Source organism: Macrobrachium rosenbergii, chromosome 5 (assembly GCF_040412425.1).
Source record: "Macrobrachium rosenbergii isolate ZJJX-2024 chromosome 5, ASM4041242v1, whole genome shotgun sequence".
In the NCBI taxonomy this organism is placed as follows: Eukaryota; Metazoa; Arthropoda; class Malacostraca; order Decapoda; family Palaemonidae; genus Macrobrachium; species Macrobrachium rosenbergii.
This window is the reverse complement of record NC_089745.1, coordinates 19,949,869-19,972,902: the sequence shown is the minus strand read 5'-3', so window position 1 is coordinate 19,972,902 and position 23,034 is coordinate 19,949,869. Positions and strand designations below refer to the sequence as shown.

At 35.6% G+C, this 23,034-nt stretch overlaps 1 protein-coding gene across 1 annotated transcript in view; it reads right to left on the bottom strand.

Annotated features, from left to right (window-relative positions):
• The window catches only part of LOC136838573 (low-density lipoprotein receptor-related protein 1-like), a 496,729-nt gene that overhangs the window by 332,667 nt on the left and 141,028 nt on the right, over nt 1–23,034 (bottom strand). Inside the window, 7 exon segments of the mRNA XM_067103732.1 lie at nt 368–521; nt 1,824–1,956; nt 11,354–11,499; nt 15,685–15,877; nt 16,633–16,956; nt 18,434–18,557; nt 19,779–19,956. Coding sequence (XP_066959833.1) covers nt 368–521; nt 1,824–1,956; nt 11,354–11,499; nt 15,685–15,877; nt 16,633–16,956; nt 18,434–18,557; nt 19,779–19,956 — 1,252 coding nt within the window.

Below are 23,034 nucleotides of genomic sequence, written 5' to 3'. Positions count from 1 at the left end.
CAATTTCTGAATCTAAACAGCCTTCATTTACTTGCTTTGCTTAATACATCAATGTCTAAAAACTCATCACACAATAAACTGAAAACCTGTTGCACAGCATCATTCCTTACAAACACCAACACTAACAGCATATAAAAACACTGATTCATTCCTTACAAACACAAAAATAAACAGCATATAAAAGACACTGATTTATACTTTTGTATAAACATAATGATGCATCCAGGAATTACCTAATATCATTTATTTACAGTCCATTATTAAATACAGTGCTTCTATCAATAAAATTATTTAATACTATGATCAGAAAAGCTATGACCAGACAATACAAGTAGACATTAATGTACAAACATCTACTAATACATACCTGAATTTATTGTCTGGACACTGAGGAAGTGTACACTCCTCAGGGCTCTCATCAGATCCATCTTCACAATCTCTATCACCATCACAGACCCAATAAGCATCAATACAATGGTTGTTTCCACACTTGAACATGTCCTCATGGCACTGAGCAGCCTCTGAAAAACATTATTCTATATGTCTTCCTCATGGTAGCATAATATTTGCCAAATCTTCTATAATTATGCATCAATATGCAGTTGAACCTCTATAAAATATTTGAATTATGCAAAAAACAACCAAACATGAAGAATTATTAAAGACTTTTACATTAGGCAATGTTTTGTATAGAGCCACAATGATTATATTCACTAACAGACCTTAAATCTAACTTTTAATAGCCAGACACCATAAATGCCAATTTTATATTACCATGAGACTTTTTTACAGTCTTTCAAAAGAAACATAAAATCTGAAATAATCTGTATCAATTATGGAGATGGAAGTAAAGGTAAAATTTCTGCAATGGCAAAATAAAAATTATTCAAATTTTAGTTTATGTTCATAGAAAGTCACTCCAATCCCAATGCAAGGGTGCCGACCCATACTTGCTCTGTTATCTTCAGAGCTTCTCAACTGTACGACACCGCCACAATCTCACCCTATTTAAACACTCCAAGTTACCCTGTGTGTGTGTGTGTGTGTGTGTGTGTGTGTGTGTGTGTGTGTGTGTGTGTGTGTGTGTGTGTGTGTGTGTGTGTGTGTGTGTGAAAACTATCAATCGTTGGGGTCAACTGTTTTGCTCAGTTCTTAATACCAATTACTTCTTGAATGTGATATTCTCCTTCTTGTCAATTCAGGGTTTGATGTCCATCAACAAACCCTTTCCTTTTTTGCATGACTGTGTTTGCCTTGGAAAGCCAACCCCTTCTTTATAATATGGTTTCTTAATCATAAAAAAACACATCGTCTTAATTTTACCTAAGCCAACTGACTTCTAAGCTTTCAGCTGTCATTTTAATTCAATTTGTCTACAACACTCAAATCAAAAACTGAAGGAAACTCTGAAGAGATGAAACAACAAAATGTCAAGTTTCATAAAATTCATGGCTGGAGTGATTTAGAAGATTACATTAAATGAGAGGAAGTTGTTGAGAGATGAGATATCCACTGACTGGAAATTACTGTATACTAGAGCCTCAAGTACTGAGATGGTTGGGGTATGTGATGAGAATGGAAAAAGTGCATGAAAAGCCTCTAGGAAGAGGTGAGACAAATTCATTGCAGGTAATCAGCCATGTGGCAGGTTTGTGTGAAAAGACTGCATTCCACACGTTGGCTTGACCTAACATTAACATATAGTAAAATTAAAGTCATTCAAGAGATGCAAGATTAAAATGAACATGTCTCCAGCATTTATACACATTATACGAGTTAAAATTAAAGGAAAACTAAATTAAAATTAACATATAACTACTTACCACAGATACCACCAGGAGACATGTCTTCATCACTGTTGTCTAGACAGTCATTATCACCATCACATAAATATCTTTCATCAATACAGCGCAGATTTTTCTTACACTGAAACTGATCTTCATTACAGAAGGTAGGCTGCAAGTAAAAATTAAAGTTTTTCACAACATAAAGCAAAACTCATCCAAGAATTGTAGTTTACTGCTTAACCTTACCTCATGTACAAGTAGTTCATGTTAAATATACATTAAAAATAATACAAAAGCCACTTAAAAATATTCCTGTTAAGTACAAACCATTCCCTTGCTGAAATTTATTACCTCAGCACTAAAAAAAAATTAACAGCAACTTTATGAGGATAGCACCTCTGACTCCTCCCATACCTACCCTAAATTTTCATGCTCCAGTTTGAAAGTTTGTTATTGGTTTTGCTTTTCCTTACAGTGCTCATACCATTTTGGAATCAACCAGAGCTTTAAACAAGTTGATGCTTTATGAACCCTGCATGGCTACTCAACACTACTTGCTGTTGCACAATGCCTACTTTACTTGGTTAGTTCTGTGGTTCTTCATGCCTGGGTCCACTTCAATAAAATTGGAAGATGAAAATTTTATTCAGTTATTCTTATCCAAAGTAGTCTCATAGCCACCATTCACAAAAATCTTTCTGTGATATTAATTTGTCACATAATCTGAATACAGTAGTGGGTTTATCCAAAGCTACTGGTATTTGTAGTTCAACCTACCTAGCCACTTGGGTGGTAGCCAGCTCAACTCAGTGCCAGTCTCACCCCTGGATAAATGGGAAGGGTTGAAGTTCGGAAGGGCATCCATCCATGAAACATCTACCAAAACCAATCATATAATGAGCAGTTCAAGATAGAAACAGCTGGAGGAAGCTCATTGAAATGGTGATCCCAAACAGGGATTAAGCTAAGGAGTAGAGTTTGAAGTTCAAACTAACAGGTGAACTCTGAATAGCCTTTGCATGAAAAAGTTTACATGAGAATGCTTACATCTGTTCTACAACTTACAATGACTCATTCACAATGTTCAATAAAAAAGATTCCCAACAACTGCTACTCATTTTCAGACGGCACCCTCTGAAGTTTAATGCTATGCAGAGCTCTTGGGAAAGTCTGAAAGTTCATCCTTCTTCCACATTGTGTCTCTTAAGGTCACTGCTGAAAAAGACAACAACTCCCAAGTGACAGAATAGCAAGCAGACCAACAAGAGCATTAGGATATATGGCCCTACTTCATCTGTTAACTGACCATGTAAGGAAACTCCCATTTTTGTCCTGCCCTCCTTATCACCTTCACATCTGTTAACCTTTGATATTGGGTTTCTTCCCTGACCTACAGGAGAGACATAAACTACCAGTTTCTAAATGTTTCAGTACAGACCTTCTACAGTGCTTTCTTCATATGAGACTAACATGGTTGAGTTAAGGTCCCTCTTTCAGAATTTGACAGAACAGATATCACATAAAATCTCATCGTCCAAATCAAATTTCATTCTGGTTCTTCATAGTCCCATGAATTTCCCTATGGACTTATATATGGGATATGTCCACCCAAAGAACTTTCCTCTCACCGACAAAAAACACATTTTTCCAAGAAATTTCTGTAGAGGCTTAACTAATGAGCCATCTGAATGATGCCTCAAGACTTTTCCCCCTTCCCACTCAGGCTGTTTGTTCATTTGTACAGATACACTTCTGAAACAGTATAATCCATGGAAATTATTTCTTCAGTTTGCACTGCCCAGTTTTAAGGATTAAAACTGCCTTCAAGTTTAAACAAACTACATAAAGGGCCTATGCCCTTATCCACATCCAGGCACAATTAAGGTACAATTATCTGTTTATCAACTTAAATGGCAGTGTGATGAAGCTTCTAGTCCCCACCCCCTGCCTCCTCTGACTGCCAACAGCACTCACAAGTGCTGTGCTTTTACTTTTTTTCCAAAATGCCTTGTAACAGCAGTGGGTGGCCAGGTAATACATTCCCTACCTAACACTTGGTTCATTATTCTCTTACTCTACAAAGGCTCATTTCCCTTCTTTCGCAAGCTATCATTAAGTGCACTCCAAAGCCTTCCTAGGTATTTCCAGCTTAACCATCATCCAACCTATCTTGGTATAATGGACTAACTCACCAACACTTATATGTCATCATCTTATGATAGGTCATACTAAGGCTAGATGATTCCTTGCTATTCTACCATCTTTTCACCTGAGGATATATCTGACTAGAGTAAGGTAGGGTTTGTACATTGAAAAAATACATAAACATTTATATAAGAAGAACACTTTTATTCAGATATACACTCTTGCCTTTGGCACTGGGACTCTCCCTCTCTTCCAGATGGGTGTACAAATGTACACTGCAAAAGCCAAAATCTAAACCCAGAAGGTATGTGACAAATTGGGTCTCCCAACATTTTTAAATAATAATTGCCATCTTCCTATGAATACACATACTGTCTCATATAAATTTTGCTCTTTAATGCAATGTTTTGTGTTATGAAACATAAAAACTTAGTACAGTAAACCTCCAGTATTTGCGTTCTCATGATTCGCAGACTCACCTTTTCGCGGATTTCTCTATGGAACATATATACACATTATTCATGGAAAATTCGCCCATTCACAGTATTTTTCACTGAGAAATATTCACTAATTACTGTATTTTTCATATCATTTTCATGACTAAAAGCACTTTTTGTGATAAAACTATTAAAGTACTCAGGTATAAGCATTTTTAGAGGGTTTTTTTGTTTGAACTATCAAAATAGGCAGTTCTAAGTGCTTTTAGAGGGGCTTTAAGTATTCGCGGATTTTAGCTATTCATGGGTGTGTGTGTGTGTGTCCCATGAATACGGGGGGTTTACTGTATATTTCATAAGAATCCCATCAGACATATATCTGACCAAATATTATTTGAGGTGCGAGGGTCAGCTGTCCCAGAATATGGTCTATGTATGAGTCCATGAAAGCACTTCAGGATTATCTTGAGTCAGGAACCAAAGCTCTGATAACTTGGAGGATCCATATTGAATATTAAACCTTAGTGAGTTAAACATGGCACTTGTACTTGGTAAGTTTTATCAGAAATTACAGTCACACAGACCATTACTAATAACTCTGGAACCTACACCTATAGTTTATTCTGAATGAATGAATGAATGAAGATGGAGTTATGAAATAGTGGAAGATGAGAACACCCACTGTCTTCCTTAAAGGTAATACTTGGCCTAACATGACCACTGGCCCCAACAAACATAAGTCCATGCAAATATCAGTGAGGTCCCTTACTTAAAAATAGAATAGATAGACTTACAATTATGTTTAAAGCCAACAGAAGTAGAGGGGTCTCGAATAATTTTGACTCTCATTCTTATGTGTTTTGTTTCAACTTCTACCATATTACCATAGGCTCTCAGAATAACTTGCCTTGTAAATAAGATATCTTGTTCTTGGTAACTCTCTTCTTCCTTTGCCCACTGAAAGGAACAGTCTGGAGCTGGTGACCCTGTAGGCCTCCTCAGGTAGAGCCTGATAGCCATCACAGAGGGAAGCCCTATTCGTTACAGGTGATGAAACACAGGGTTATGGAATGATCCTGGCCACTTGGTGTTTTAGGCTTCACTACTGAGCCAAGTAAAAAACAACCCTACTGATGACCAACGTCTAGTGTGATTGGCCTTATCTGCCAATTCTTTAATGTTGCTGACCCATCTCAAGGATGCAAATCCCATAAGAAAGACTATCAAGAAGAATACAAATTAGACCTCAGTGACTCAAGAGGAACACAAGTTCAAGTATCTGTGCAAGAGTGGATTTTTATCCCTTGATGACAGACAAGCAACATTAACCTCACCTCACAGTCTAACGCCTGGAGCCTTTTGGTATCACCACTGTATGTCCCAAACTCCACAGGTTGCAACAAGAAGAGGCTTGCCTCCAGAAGTGAAAGCATAGCTAAGATTTCTATCGTCTCCTGAGACAGGCCTCAATCAGTTAACAAATTGTCCCTGGGGGATACTGTTCCTAAATTCCTTCTAACCCCCTTCCCAGGGGACACTGCCATGAGCTGCCAGTCTTTCCTGGGCCAAAATGGCAACCGCTTCCTCCTTGCTGAAGATACCCCTGGTTACTGGCTCTTCTTGCAAGGCACTGACTGGTGCCTTGTAGATGTCAAGGTGAAAACTGCACTCCCTAACAATGTGCTTTGGTAACAGGAGTAAGTCCAACAGATCAGAGTATCTAAGGTCTTTGATGTCCAAGGAACAAGAGGCCAGACAGATCCATGGTTACTACATCCCACTTCAATAACACATTATACAAAATGTGCAACATTATTCAGATATGCAGAATTGCTGCCAAGCCAATCAGCAACAACAGCCTTCTAACCAGGAAACCTCCAACAGTGACCTGGGCCCTTCCCCGCTGTAAGCAACGTGATAATAGCTCCCCATACTCATCTCTGACAGTTAGACATAAGAAGGAATTACCCAGAGAGACTACTCTATTGTGTTTATTTTGATCAGCAGGAAGGTGACATGGGACAAGGAGAAAGAAGCTGGGGCTTACTTCACTACTGGATCCATAGCTAAAAAGGGATGAAAAGCCTGCAAAGAACAGCTTTGAATTTTCAGTAATTTAGTGTAGAAATTGGTCCAGCAGCAAAAACAAGTAAAGAACAACCATGGATTTATCATACACATTCTTCCTCCCTGCATCTTAAAACATCATGTCAAGTCAAATGCTTGGTTGGAAGGGTTGTCTCAACTAGAGTTGCTTCAGAGTTCAAAGGCTGAGGCTTCTTGCTTAGGTATCTGCTGTCTCTGCAGCCCAGACACCTAACAAGACCAACCAAGAACATCCAAAAAGAAGTGGTACTTTATGACCATGGCTGTCTCCTCTTTTCAGTAATGGACAAGCATGACAGTTTGTCAATTTCAAGTAATTCATTTTGTTCAGCATCATGGGTGTGGAAGGCATCTTTTGTACTGAGGATGTTCTTGGTAAGGAAAGCAAAAACAAAACACTAACTACCAACTTTCTAGGGTCACAGGAATCATACAATTTTCTAGCAATGGTAAGTGCCACTTCTCCATCTTTTTTTATGTCCATGTTGAAGCTGTTTGCATAAGGATGTCACTAATGGATAACAATAAAAGAAAGACATTGCCTGAAGATCTTTCCTCGACCAATTTCTGTGCTTTCCAGAAGAAAACTAGTCAATAATCTTTCAAGGACATAAGTGTCACTAATGGACAACAATGAAAGAGAGAATTGCAAGAATATCTCTCAACCAAATCCTATGCCTGCAAGAAGGGAACTAGCCAATCACTTTTCAGTGGCATGAGTCACATGGTGATGACTATTCATCCTTTGACTTTCTTATTGCAGATGACAAATTTCTCACTATTTCATCTGTAGTGTAGAAGTAAAAGTCCACACAGCTAGCACAGGGAGATTCTATTCCTGACCGTCTGGACTCTTAAGGAAAGAGACATGGGTAGTGCCATTGGCTTCCTGACAAAGCTGTCACTACTGTAAGAAGGCCGTCTGGAGTTCAAGGAAGATGAAGTGCCAATGAGCTTGCTTCTTACCCTAACTTTGTGAAACCAGCACCCACCAGGATGGCTTCCTATCCTGAAGGTGATCTGGGTGCCCAAGGATTCCCCGCACCAGGATCCAGCAATCAACCATCAATGGAGACCATGAAGAAAGGGTTACACATTACAAGCCTAGGATCCCAGTGGTTGGAGAAACTGAGGCAGCTTCTCAACTATAAGCCATCTGAAGCCACAAGAAGCAAAGTTGGAAATGGCACAGAACTGATCTAATAATGAAGGAATTAATTTATGGGTCTGAAGAGGGACATGAACCTTTGAAAGCCAAGCCAACACTCCATCTGAACCATACTTACAAAAACTGATAGAAGTATGGCAATGGGTCAAACTTAGTCCTAACTGCAGACAAAGGAATCCTCACTGAACCACCGGAACTTACAGCAGACCATCACAAAAGAAGCCGGTACCCATGAAATGTCAATACAAGATAAAACCCCCCAAAAAAAGCACCCATAATACCAAGGTGCCAGCATACCTACGACCTGAGAGGTGAAGAGACAAACCAAAGCTATGGTCCAGCACGGGAACAAAGGACTTGCCAAATGCAGCAAAGGCACTTTCTGGAAAGAAGGTGAATAGGATGGCAGATCAAGACATCCCTCAGGTATATAAAAGCAAAAAAATGGCCCATCAAACTGCATCCATACAGACACCATGGTTCTTAAAATGAAAAAGGTACAGACAAAGAACACCAACCTGGCAGAAGCTGAAGATCTGGCTACATCCTCCCAACATTCTTGGAATGAGGAAAAACCACAAAATAATCATAATTACTCTAACAAAACCTGATAGATGAAACACATCACTGCAAAGAGATAACACTGCCGTCAAGAACACAAGCTGACAGAAGATACTATGGAGGAGAACCTGCATCAAGATCACGACTAGTCCCAGTTTCCTGTGAAAAATAAATCAAGAAACACAAGGCGTCAACGTGCAATGCTGTTACAATAAGGACTTCCAAAATGCCAAGAAGAAATACTTCCAGAGCGGCACCAGGCCATGATGACATTGACCAAGAGAAGAGCGCCAATGAGAGGATGGTCAGGACTGCAAAGAAGGCAGGAGACCAATACAGCTAATTCAACAAGGCACAAAAAAGTGGCAGCTCATCATAATGCCATGACCAAGAACCAAGAAAACAAACAGTTGAAGCAGACAAGCTATACCCACACTGGGAGACAAGCCTGAAGAAAGAAAAAAAGGCAGCCCCATGGGGTTTTGTCAGACCCAAAGAGCTAACTCTACAGGTAGTCCCCAGTTATTGGCGGGGCTTCCATTTCCGTCGGGGTGACGATAACCGAAATTCGCCGATGACCAAAAATCAGCGATAACAGCGCTTACCAGCACCGGTAACCAGATATTTGTGCTGATAACCAGGGATCAGCACCGATAACCGGAGATCGGCATATTTCGGTGCCAAAAATCCAGTTATTGTCATCGCCAGACAAGCACGTAAAACCAGGTCCCAGATAACCGGGGACTGCCTGTACTGCACAAACACAGAGGCCAATCCCAAAGCTGACCAGCTGAAAGAGAGAGGTCCAGAGGTGAAAGGACTGTCTGTCAGCAGACCCTAACCACAGAAAATGAAGGCGAGCTGGAGAGAAGCATCCCTGATGATTTAGAACAGGTTGATGATGACCCAAGACAAAAATATTGAAAGGAATGTAAAATTATAAAAAAAAACAGAAAACTATTACATTCTTGCAACAAGAAAGAGAGATTGGCAATACATAATAATGCCTGCATGTACACAAACTAAACCATACAGTTATCAAAACTAAAAAAATTACATAATGAAAATGAAATGAAAAGAAACTGAAATGAAATGGACAGGAAATTATCAGAAACAAACAAGAATGACTGATCAGTTATTTAGTTATAAATGATTTGTTTAACCAGACCTCTGAACTCTTTTAGGGTTCAATCATGAAAAGATGGAGAGAGAGAGAGAGAGAGAGAGAGAGAGAGAGAGAGAGAGAGAGAGAGAGAGAGAGAGAGATCATCAAGGGGGTAATATATAAATAAAAACAGCAAAATAAGCCAGGACTTTTGAATTTCAGATCTTAAGTTTTACCTCAATAATAATAATTTTTCTTTTACTTTATGTAAAAGTTCTTAATTAACAATTTAAAACCCATATTGTTTAATTCCACAATTCTTTAATATCTGTATTTCACATAAACAAGACTTCATTCTTTCTCAACCTATATAACATAGGGACAAAAAAAATAAAAAGCAAGAAACTGATGTATCCCATATCTTGTACATAACATGATGCAGATTCAAGGGGAGCGTTTGATAAAATTGTTTTTCGCTAATAACTCCCGTGTTTTTTAATGAATCAGTTTCAAATTTTGTGCCTGAGTTTATTTTTGTATAGGGCAAAGGACTGTAACCATAATTTTTCGTCTTCCGCCCCCATTAGCTGGTAACCCCACCCCAAAAAATTTTTCAAAATGCATCTCCTCCATACCTTCTGCAAACTCAGAGCTAAAATTTACGTGGTAGACAGATATTATATATTAGAACAAAGTAAGAGAGCATTTTTTTCAATTTTTTTCCTTTTTTTAATGAATATTTTTCGTTTTTGAAAAAACTTCGATTGATTTTTTGGAAAAAATTCCCCAAAAATTTTCGAGGGACAAAATGAAAAAAAACTCTCTCTTTGTTTGTAGACAATTTATTTAGCTTTCATTTGCTTTTTGTTTCATTGAGATCGGTGCATTCGTTATGGAGGAGATGCAGTTTGAATGTCGATAACTTTAGTTTTGAGATATCGGCCTTCAAAGTTTTATAACGATATGAGGAGCGTTTGATAAAATTGTTTTTCGCTAATAACTCCCGTGTTTTTTAATGAATCAGTTTCAAATTTTGTGCCTGGGTTTATTTTTGTATAGGGCAAAGGACTGTAACCATAATTTTCGTCTTCCTCCCCCATTAGCTGGTAACCCCACCCCCCCAAAAATTTTTCAAAATGCATCTCCTCCATAACTTTTGCAAACTAAGAGCTCAAATTTACGTGGTAGACAGATATTATATATTAGAACAAAGTAAGGGAGCGTTTTTTCAATTTTATTTTTTTTTTTTTTTATGAATATTTTTCGTTTTTGAAAAAACTTGATTGATTTTTGGAAAAAATTCCCCAAAAATTTTGAGGACAAAATGAAAAAACTCTCTATTTGTTTGTAGACAATTTATTTAGCTTTCGTTTGCTTTTGTTTCATTGAGATCGGTGCATTCGTTATGGAGGAGATGCAGTTTGAATGTCGATAACTTTAGTTTTGAGATATACGATATTTTTTGCTTCTCTGTGTATTTATTTGCTTGCTGTTACACAGTTTGATGTTTTTATGACATATCTGAAAAGCCAAAATATATAACAATAGACTTGCAAAGTAATATAACTTCGCTAAATGAAGCTAGATGAAGAGAGTGTCAAAACACGGCTCAGGTTGGGCAACGCGACCTCTGACTTAGTCAAGCTCTGAGCTGCTACTGACTGACTGTCTGACGTCACTGCCTGCCTTGCGGATTCCTGGCTTTCGCTGATGCGTACTAGGTCCACAGGGTTGCCATATAACGCATTTAGATATTATTATTTCATAGCTAAAAGGAAATTACTACCGATATACTGACATTATCATTACATTATACGAAAAATGTAATTTTTTTCTATGATAGGGTTACTGTTTTTGTTTATAACTCCTAAACTATGGCGAATTTTTTAATAAAACTTTCTGAGAAGATAGTCAAGATATGTATGATGCCATATATAAAATATCTCAGAAAATTTTGATTTTTCGATTTTTTCGTCAAACACTCCCCTCAAGACTGTAATAGCATTTTTGTACATAAGAAATATATCAATCCATAAAACCATACCTGTGTAAAATTTGTGATGGGATGGCATACACTGGGATTTTGGGAATCTTGCTCAAAACCTGTTGCACAATCACAATGAGGACCCTCTGGAGTGGCAAGGCACAAATGATCACAATGCATGCTTCCATTTGTACATTCATTACTATCTGCCAAAAAAGGGACATACAGGTAATAGAATTTAGAAAGTATATATTTTACTAAATAACTAACATTATTTCACAGAATATATATTCATGAGACAAACACTTCAATATTACTTCACAGTTAGTCATCACTACTAACCAATATGATAAATGCAGTACTACTAATTTTGTTCTTTGAATCTACAAAAGAAGAACATGTGTCTATTTATACATATTTTTTCAATCACTTACTTCACTAATACAGTTACTTTTTTTTATTCCATTTCCTATCACTAACAATTTCTACAAAAAACTTGAAATGTACGTCACAATGATGTTTATGCAAAAAAATTAATTTTAAACTACTACCTGGTCAAAAGTCCAGGTTTACATATGTTGTTAATGGGTTGTTTGCTTTTGTTACTTGCATTGATGTTCTTAATTTACTTGAATAAATATAACTACCTCAATCTCTTGCCTTTTCACTGCTCTGTTCCTTCTATGTATTATATAAAAACTAATACATATTTAGGAGGAACAGATCAGCAAAAAGTGCAAGAGGTACAGCAGTTTTATCTATTCAGGTCAATTAAGAACATTGATGTGAATAACAAAGACATACAAGTCATTAACAACGTATGCAGACTTAGACTTTGGACCAAGAAGTAGTAGTTCAATATTAACTTTTATTTTCATAAAATCATCACTACTAAATACATTGTATTGTTAGCAATAGTAATAAAAATTATAATAAATAAAAAGAGAAGTCCATGTTGGACAAAATAACAATTAAATTAAATAAATAAAATGTAAGTAGCTACAACTAAGAATGCAATAATTTAAAATGATTCTCTCTAGACCCAAGATTTTTGACACAAAAGTGTCAGTCAGCTCAAAGGGATAAATATCTGGACACAGAAGCTCCATGTGAAGGCCAAAAGATGATGAGAAAACAATATCCTAGAGAATTCAAACTAGAAATGTTAAACAGTTCCAAGCACTTCAGAAGCCTAACCTCACTATGTACAGCAACTACTTTTAACCACAGGATATGTAATCATTTGTTTAAGAAGGATTAGGCCAGTCTATGATAGTGAAGAATATGGACTTTTTGGTCTGACTGGCAAAATAAGAGATCCTCAGCACTCCCAGTCATCTGGGACTGGAGGAATTTCTGAATTTCACCAATTCATTAATGTGGTATTATTGATGCCCTTTGTGCTGCATGGTGTGAAGGCTGCTATGATGATGTCAGATTAAAATGTCTGATAAAAATAACATCTTTAAGAATAATAACTGAGGTTTCAAATGACAGCAGATAGGAATGAATTCTCTTCTGTATCTTCCATCCTGAGCACACTCAACTTTAATCCCATCTAGTTTAGGTCTTCATCTATACCCTACCCTTACCTCATGTATGGGCCTTTTTCAAGTATTCATTCTTCTACTTCCATATCTTTTAATCACTTCACTGATCATGCCTCTTCTTTCTTATCAAATGTTTAAACCATCTCAATCTGAGATGACACCAAACACCTCTTATATTAATCATTTGTATTACGAACTTCCAAAAACACTCCAGCTATAAAGCTTAACATTTTTCAAATCACAACTTTTGAATGTTTCTTCCATTTTCTAAATACCCAAGACAGTATAAGACTTATTCATTTATCACGTCATTTTACTTTGTTTACTACTAGGATAGAATTATAAGTGCAGTAGTCTCAATACATGTTTAACAATCTAGTGTTCCCCAAGATAATGAAATGCTTTACCTCCTCTGAGGCCTGTTCTTCCACCACAACATAGTTGTCCTCCTCCATTCCTTTATTACTTCCTCCTCTTAAAGGGGGACTAGCTACTCTGAGGTAAAAAAAGAAAAAAAAAAACCAATGCGAATTAAGGGTTGAAACTTCACATATAAATACTAAAAGTTACTGTTTTTTTTGTAAGAGTTTAAACGTCTTGAGTTATGATGTCATATAGTCATGACATCATAATGTTATATTTACTATTTTCATTAATTTTATCTTCATACTTGGAAATATCCGAGTGTGACCTTTCAACTGCCTAAGAAGTATCAACAAAATCTCAAAGTTTCAATAAAATTGAGCACATATTTGATTTTCTATGAATATTTGAGTGCAAAAATAACTTTTGAAATAATGGCCCCTAAAGTTTAATGGGGCTTGATGGGGCTGGGTATGGAGTGAATTGCGGAGCGATATATTCTCCCTTTGTCTTTCTGAGAACTACTAAAATTTCATTTGCTCAGTAACTGCCTATATTCCAACAATCATCACCATAACAATCAGAGTTGCCAAAAAAGCTGATTCCACACTGTGATCACTTATTTTTTACTGGGTAAAATGAGCATTATGGATGAGTAAATAAGGACGATTTTTGCTACACAGCAGGCCAGCTGCACCTACACCCTTGGTGCTCCTATGGGTCCATCCTCTGGGCCAGCCCTAGGAGAGCTGTTAATCAGCTCAGTGGTCTGGTAAAACTAAGGTATACTTTTTTTTACAGCCCACATATTTACCTACAGTGTTTGATGCGTTTCATAATGGATTCTTCAATGCTTTAGGGAGAACTTGGGCTGTTTTTTAATTTTGATTTTCTTTTTTTACCCCAAAGTAGCTATTCCCCCCCTAACACTTTTCAGGCACTGAAACTTAAACTGTACCCTCATTTCACACTTTCCAGGCATCAAAGCTTCCATCCCCCTCTTACACTTTTCAGGCACTTTATTTTGCAATCCTGAATATCTCTTGTGGCACCATACGAGACAGGGCCTTGAAGCTCACACCATACAATTTTCCAACTGTCTTATATTACTTTTCCATCCCACTGTTCTTTTTTTGAACATCAGTACGACTTCTTCCTGTTTCTGATATCACTAGGTCAACTGCATACACCAGCTTAATGAAGACTCCGTTTCTTTGCTGCTTTGTTGATCTTTTGCTAGGGTATAGGAACAATACTATCTTAATGAGTCTTCGGGTACCAAGGCAATTACTTGTCTTGGTAATCAGATTAATGTCTTTCCAAAATCCACAATTTATGGTATAACACCTGCCTTTTTGCATGCTATTTTTCAAGTACAGTTACCTCGAGAATAACAAGAGTTTGAATAAAGCACTTCTATTTAACAGAACAAATATCTAAGGAGATGTTTCACTAATATGATAATTTTGATTTAACATGAATTTACTTGTGAGCATTGTTTTCAAATCAGCAATGTGCCTGGCATGTGCTAACGCTTTCACGAGTTTACTAATGTGACAGTTCTTTATAAAGGAGACAGAGAAATTAAGGGAGATATTCTGTGCAGCAGTTGTCTTTCTCCCAGCAGCACTGGGGTCAAAATAAGAGGGAGGAGGGAAATTAGGGTGAGTAGGGGAGGATGGAAAGTAGCAAGTGACGACCAGTCGAGAGTACATGACTAGTGCATAAAGTGCTTAATTTAAGCACAGTACAGTAAAGTGGAGTCTCGTTTCTTATTGTTGTTTCTGTTACGTTCTAATGTGTTAATAATATTTCTTTAAATGTTCTAGTAATGTAATATTTCTTTAAAAGTTATAATACTGTAACCCTCAAAATAGGGAAACTTCCTCAAGAGTCCAGCTATGTAACTCTCCGTATTGTTTATGGGAAAATTATGTTTGAATACACAGTTTTAAATACTGTAACAATACCTCTCCAGGAACATAAAACTTGCATTAGTAGAGAGGTAACTGCAGTTGCCTATTATACAAACTGCTACTGTTGCTGATCTCTCTGGCATGAAATAAAGCTGATAATTGATACTTTCAATAATTCTGCTTAGCATTTTCTCCAGAAAGTTCCCTAATATTTTCATAGCATACCCAAGCAATCATTTTCCCATGACACTCTAACACATCCTAACGACAAAAAACGAAGTTGAAATAACGCAAAAGTAATTTCAGTAAACATGTGATCTACTCAACCAATTGGCCTAAGGAATGGGCTTCATACTTACTGTATTCTTGGTAGCAAGAGATGATATCTGGATTAAATATCCATCATTTTGTGTACTGGCTTAGCCACCATATCGTGTGCCTGGGTTAAAATACTTACCCTTGGAACTAACTGACACAGGGCCAAATTCACACTATTTTCAGACACAATCATTACATCTGAGGACCAGACACAACTAACAACTGTAGGTTACAAAATTCTCACCACTCTGACTAGTATTAGTAAAAACTTTCAGTTCAAAAATATATGGGTTTTCTACTCGGAGCTCTTCTGGGGCATCTTGACTACCAAGGTGAACACGTTTGATTGTGCCATTCTGGAATTCTGACCAATATATAAACCCATTGTGGTAAGCTAGGCCATATGGATGATTCAGTACATCTTCTCGCAACATCACCTACAAAAAGAACATAAGTAAATGCTGAGATAAACTTTGCATACAATGCTAAATACTGCAATTACTTCATACCTTGCAACAAAAAGTACTTTATAAATACTGAATGAGAAAAAAATTAAAAAGATGCTGATTTTCTTCTAATAGTATTCTAGTTAGTGTAAAATAAAATATGCCATCCTTGATGAAAATTTATTATCTAACTTTAATTTCCATTCAAACACAAAGTGAAATTATTTTATAATAATCATAATAATAATATAGTCCCTAACATGGCCTGAATATTGATTTTGAAGAACAACCCAAGATAAGAATATGCAAGAAAACATGGTTAGATTTTTATCTATTTACCTGTACATCTGAAAACAAAGTGAACAAGTTATTTAATAAAAGATTAATATATGATAGTAAAGTATCTTGTTCAGAAAGCAGCCTACAGTCTAGTCTCACTTTTAACTTTCATGTAATTGTGGCTATGTAGGTACCACAGTGGAAAGATTAAAAAAAAAAAGGGAGGCATATACTGACGGAGCATTTGCATGCCCAGCAAATTTATAAGATAAACCAACTTATATTTTTTTAATGTTTTGGTTCTCAAGCACTATCAATTTGATATGGATTAAAGATATACTGTATTCATAATATATTGATAATGTATAAACTTATCATATTTAAAAAGTCCCTCAGTGAATTAAAAATAATTGCAAAATTTCATACATAACTTTTATTGCTCACAATAAACTCCAATACAGTCTTACCTCTCTTCCTGTTCCATCAAGATTTACTCTTTCTATAACATTATGATAGCCATCACACCAGTAAAGGTGACGCTCTGCAAAGTCTACTGTCAAACCATTTGGCCACTGAAGTCCTGTGGTAATGAAAGGCTCCCTGTTTGTACCATCCATCCAAGCCCTCTCAATAAGCCCTTCATCACCAACACTAAATTGCCACACTGTCCAGTACATATAACCTTCACCTGGATTTAAAACAATAGCTCTAGCATTGGTCAAGTTCCCATGAAGAAGCATTTTACGCTTTTCTGAGTCTTCCATTGAGCATACAAATATGGATGATACGCCCTGAAATGTAGATCACATTTTCAGTTTTCAAAATACTGGTTACCGATAAAATTTTGGCATGCTATACTGCAAAAAATGTCAGGTACATAAAATCATAATGAACAGGAAGTCTAGTGTTCAAGATAATAAGTAACAGTCTATAATGTGAAATAAAACAAAACATAACTTTAACATATACAAAAAATTAATGAAAGGAAACAAAAGCACAACAAGAGTAATAACACTATCAACCTAAAGGTGGTAGGAGACCCTAATTATTAATTTTAATTGAAAATCAAGGTTATTAAAGTGCATGGTAGAGCAGAAGATTACTGATATCACCTGATAATTATTTGCAAGAGAGAATTCTCAATATCAATTTCAGCCAAAGAACCTGTGACTTTCCTCAAAATAACTGTCAAACCTAAATCATCTTATGACTTATCCAATACCATGTCAAGTGCATGCATGAGACAATTCTTATCTCCAGTTTGAGATTTTCTTCAAAAATAATTGTCAATCATTTGAAATTTTCTTCAAAAATAATTGTCAAACCTGGACCATCAAGCACCTTATCACAGATTTTGTTAAGTGCACGCTATCTGCATAATATAACTGAAATAACTCAATAAGGTAGTTTCCACAATTGCACTTCTGCAACTAAAATAGCTATGAAACCTAGACCATCTTAAAAGACATCCAAGATCATGTTATGTGCATGTCTAGCTATATGCAAAAAGATTACAACCCCTTCATAACTGTGTATACAAAAATTTGTTACTACAATCTCAGCTTGAAACAATAAGCTTAGACTTCCTACAAAAATAGTCAAGTGTAGACCACATTCCATCTAGTGAAATACAAGCATTATTATAAAAGTAAGTGAGTAAACAAAAGTGCAATGGGCAGATGGGCAAAGAAATGATAGACTGAGTGACGTCTTTTTCGAAGGTAACAATTAACTATGGAAACCCATGAAAAAGGTATCAATGCGGTATAACAGATAATTGAAATTAATATACTGTACTGCAAAGTAAACTTATGGCAAAAGCTAATACTAACATGTAAAGCCATACCAAAAGGCAGACTACCTAAGCAAAACCATGACAAAAGGTTACAATTTAGCGCTCACACTGTTAATCATTACACCATGTCAAATCAATACAAAATGCCAAGGAACATGGGTATAAATCCATAATTTTCTGTAAAAAAATTAAAATCAATAATCAGTTCACAAACATCTTAAGAGGATGACCAATACCAAATAAAACTGATAACATCCTTAATTTCTGTGTGATCTCTACAGTACCCCCAGTTATGAGCAAAACCCTAAAGAAGAATCATGTCACTATCACACTGCAAGTCTATTAGGTCCAGGATTACAGGGCACTAACTCAAATAGTGTAAAGGATTACAGGATGCTAATTCAAATACTGTAAAGGATTACAGGGTTCTATTACACATATCACAAAGGATTACAAGGTACTAATTCAAATACCTCATCAGTCCAGTAGATATTGCGTCCCATCCAGTCAACTGCCAAGCCCTCTACATTTAATACAGCTGATGTTACTACTGGTTCTTTCTTTGTTCCATCTAAACTCTGTCGCTCTATCACAAATCTGAAAAATTTATAAACAAACAATTAACTATTAAATAAAAAAGAGCCTGCTCTATGAGTCAAGAACTTTAACCAAATGGTCTGGTTGCATTATTTATTAACAATTATGATAAATGAAAAACAACAGTATACAAAGCATTTGCATCCTAATTTAAAAAATAATTATTTCGAAAATAAAATGCAATGTATTTCACCACTACACTGCAACTCAAAATAAACATCAGTAGTAACATAATGAATATATTTCAGAAGTGATAAATAAAAAAATTCTAACATCTGTATTCTGAGGCTCACAGGAAGTAAGTTGAGTTCCAAAAATTTTTTTTCAACGCACAAAAACATTTTATTTAAACAAAGCATCAACATGCAGTTTCCACTGCATCTCAAGTGCTTCCTTTGCTTCTTACTGAATGTTAACTACACATCATCTTCAGCGCATGGAGATCCTCTCTACATTTCTTGATCACTTTTATTTTCTATTAATCTATCCTCTTCAAGGTGCTTCAGTTGTTACCCTTCAGGGTAGCAAGTGTGAAAGTACACTGAACACCTTTAAATATATACTGAAAACCCAACTAAGTCTTCTTCATTCAATCTTCCAAGACAGCCTTGGAATGTTAATGCATTTGAATGGGGATCTGACTGGCCAAGAAGTGGTTAAAGATGACAGTTATATGGACGGAATATTACCCAAAGTTATATAATTGAACTTATAACTGCTTTTGTGCCTGATTTAACCAGTCTTGTTTCATTAGTAAAAAGGGATGAAACGCACATTATAACTGATCCAAACATGGAGGATATATGCATCTGAGTTATCCTAGAGTTTGTTATTGAAAATGACATCATTTTCAATTGCAAATCAATAAACTATTTTTATGGAAACTTAGGCAAAGTTATGGTATTACAACTGTGAGAATTAACATCTACACACACACACACACACACTGAACTTGTTCTGATTTATAAGTATTTTTGTATTTGTTAAAGGTGGAAATATTAAAAATCAATGCAGCATATAAAAAAATACATAAAACTACCCTATGGAAAAAGATGAAAGTTACCAGAACTAAATTCTGAGTGTCAATGATAAACATGCATGAAAGGATCTATATTTAAATAAGTATTAATTTCATAATGGAATTTAAATAAACAACATATCTATAAGGCACACAAAAAAAATTATTTAGAACTATAATAACATGACTACCTTTACAAATACCTTTGAATATCGGCATAATATATGAACTGAGTTCTGACATCAAAATCAAGAGTTGTAGGGCGAGTAAGTGATGTGATGGGTACCATGACCTCTGATGAATCTGGCTCATCTAGAGAAATTCCTTTTATCATTCCAGGCCGACCTTTGGCATATATCAGAAAGGCATGTAGTTCACGTTCTGGAAAGGATGCAGTAAAATTCTATGAATGAGTTCACCATACTTAATAGCCAAAAAGATACAAGAAAGAAAGACCAAATACACAATATGCATGTACTACAGAGTACCAAGTTTTCAGCAGCTCAGTAAACTGGAAAACAACATTTGAAATCATAAAAAAAGGACAAAAATACAATAGTATAGAAAAATGCCAGGCCAGCAGACAAATACACTTTCTGTATCTTTATAAATATTTTAATAATAACAGAATTATTGGGTTTTACCCATTTTAAATACAATTTAACCACAATACTGCTAGATTCAATTAGTTTAATATACAGCATTAACAAATACGGGATAGAAATTTCTGTATTTTCTGTAACTGTAACGACCACAATGCCGTCTCAACTTTTCAATTTCTTCACACTGCAAGAAATAATGAAGCATGCATATTGGCTGCTCAATATACATAAGTAAAATCCATCACTGTCAATTCTGTCCTTAAATTTATCACTGTTGTTATTATTATTATTTCCAGTACTAGTGACCTGTCCATCTCTCCAACTCAGCCCTTAGAATATTAGAGCTGTTTCAAGTACAAGCTATTTAATTTTTACACTGTATATTTCTCAGAAATTTTGGCCTTAACTGGGGAATGGTTCACATATAGGCTATAAGGCAGCCTTCATATTATTCAATAAGTATTGTGAAAATATGCCCTTTGAACAGATCATGTACACAAATAAGGAAAAACTGTTAATAACTTGATTTTGTTCCTAAGAGCAGCATATATGGAAAATTTTAAATAAAAATTTAACTTTTTTCTACTAAAATTATTAGCATTCAAAATAAAGCTAATAACTCAAAATATATCCTCAAACTACCTACAAATTTCTAATAACTTGCACAAATGCCACTATTGCCATTAAAATTAACAATCAGAAACCAAAAAAGGAATTTTTTCATGGACTGGGCAAATCTAGTACTTACTGCAAGGTAAGTTAATCATGCTGACTAAAAGTAAATAGCTAAATCATGATTTTAATGGGAAAGTACCCATGTTCTACCCCCATCCAATATCTAGTGACAATGTGCAGATTTCACTAATCTCTACAACTAAATTGTACATGATGCTTCCCAATAAAAGGAATACCTGCTTCACTAAAGGGGAAAGTATTAGTAATCTCACCTCTTTCAGCTGGCTTTTCACCCACAACTGACGCATGAAAAACATTTGAAAAAATGACCTATACTGTTAAGGCTTCCATTACAAATTTTAGCACAAATAAGCAAACCATGCAACAGCACACCAAATAATGTACAAGTTTTGCTGAGAATTCCTAGTGATGTGAGTATTTTTGCAAAAAAGTGAAATTCTGTACTGCATGTTGCAGCCCTACAGTGTACCCCGATAAAGTGCACACACTAACAGTAACAGAGGCATGTGATCCATCTGTCATAATAAATGTAGCCTTTTCTATGGATTCAATTCATTCAAATTAGTTGCCAGTCCTATGAAAGCTAAGAGTTTTAATTCACTGTTTTCATTAAATTACCTTTTATGACTAATTAACCATGTTAACCTAACCATAATTTGTTTTTAGTATATATTTAAGTTCACTTACCAAGAATAATCAAATACTTTGTGTATAAGTAAAAAAATTTTAATATAATTGAAACAATCAAATAAGTAATAATTACAATACCCTCCTGCCTCTCTGTATAAAATAATTACCCTGATACTTTAATAACATGAAAATTTCAAGATGCCCTTGGCAGAGTAAACCTAAAGCACACTTAGCACTCTCTCCAAACTATCTAAAAATTTTTGTAATTAATACTGATAGGTAAATTTCAATAAACATTAAAAATCATGAAGGATTAATAACTACCATATAAAATGGATAATTTTATATAATTTTGTTTCAATATACAAACCATCGCTCTACATAGTCTTCTGATTCAGTTCAAAGTGAGCAACTGTGTACATACAAATAGCCAAAAATTAATGTGGTCATGCTACCCTGGGTGCTGAGTCTGATTGAACACATACATTGCTTAACTACATTGCTAAGTGGTGTAGCCAAAACAAACTGAAATCACTAAGTTTAAGTATAAATATGAATAATAAATTGTTGCAATATAACAGAACAGGTTATCATTACTGTATTTTATTATTCTAAACCTCAATTACATTGCTTTATGGCTCCTTGGATAAGACTTTGCTCTTAGAAAGCAGTGTGTTCTGTCACAAACAAAAAGCTTATCTTGCAGGAAATAGCACCAAAATGGAAAACACCATGCAAGTACAGTATGTCTTTCACATTGTGAGCTTAAAAGGTACCAAAAGAAGCAGAAGTCTATGCCCTTTGCTCTTTAGGCCCGAACTCTTATTAAGTCAAGACTAGATCTTTATTATTTTCTATTTCCATGATTTCTTGGATCCTCCTACAAGTCTTCATTCTCCTACTTCCATATCTACTATTTTGCTGACAAGCTGTTCCTTATCCATCTCACCGTATGTCCAAATCATCTCAATCTTTGAGAACTTGGTCATTTTACTTGCCCCCTGATATCATATTTCTCCAACAATTTCACATTTGTAATATGATCTTAACCCCCTACTCAGGCCATAAATCTTAATATTCTTTGGCCTATCTATTCAAAATATCTTTCATTTCTCTTATAAGTGCTATGTTTATGCTACAAAGAGTAGAGGACACTTTCTTTTCGTATTGCAAGTCTTTGCTCTCTTTACTGTGGAACATTATTTACCAGTAGTCTAGCTATCTCCCTCCATTTCTTCAACTCCTGCTTCATAATTGTGTCCCTAAGGTAACAGAAAAGTTCCACCTCTTCCAACACCTGCCCATCTTTCATAACAGGGTTCTCAACCCCCCTTTCTTTGCTCTTGTCATACACTGTGGACACAGAGAATTTTTTATTCTAAGTATATTCTGCAATCCTGAGCATATCTTCAAAACCATCTCTTACAGTCAGTAAACAAAAACATTTCTCGCAGGAAAACACAGGACCATTTTCCTGATTACACTTTTTCTCTTGTCACTTTTACTAGTGTTTTGATTGCCTTGATTTTCA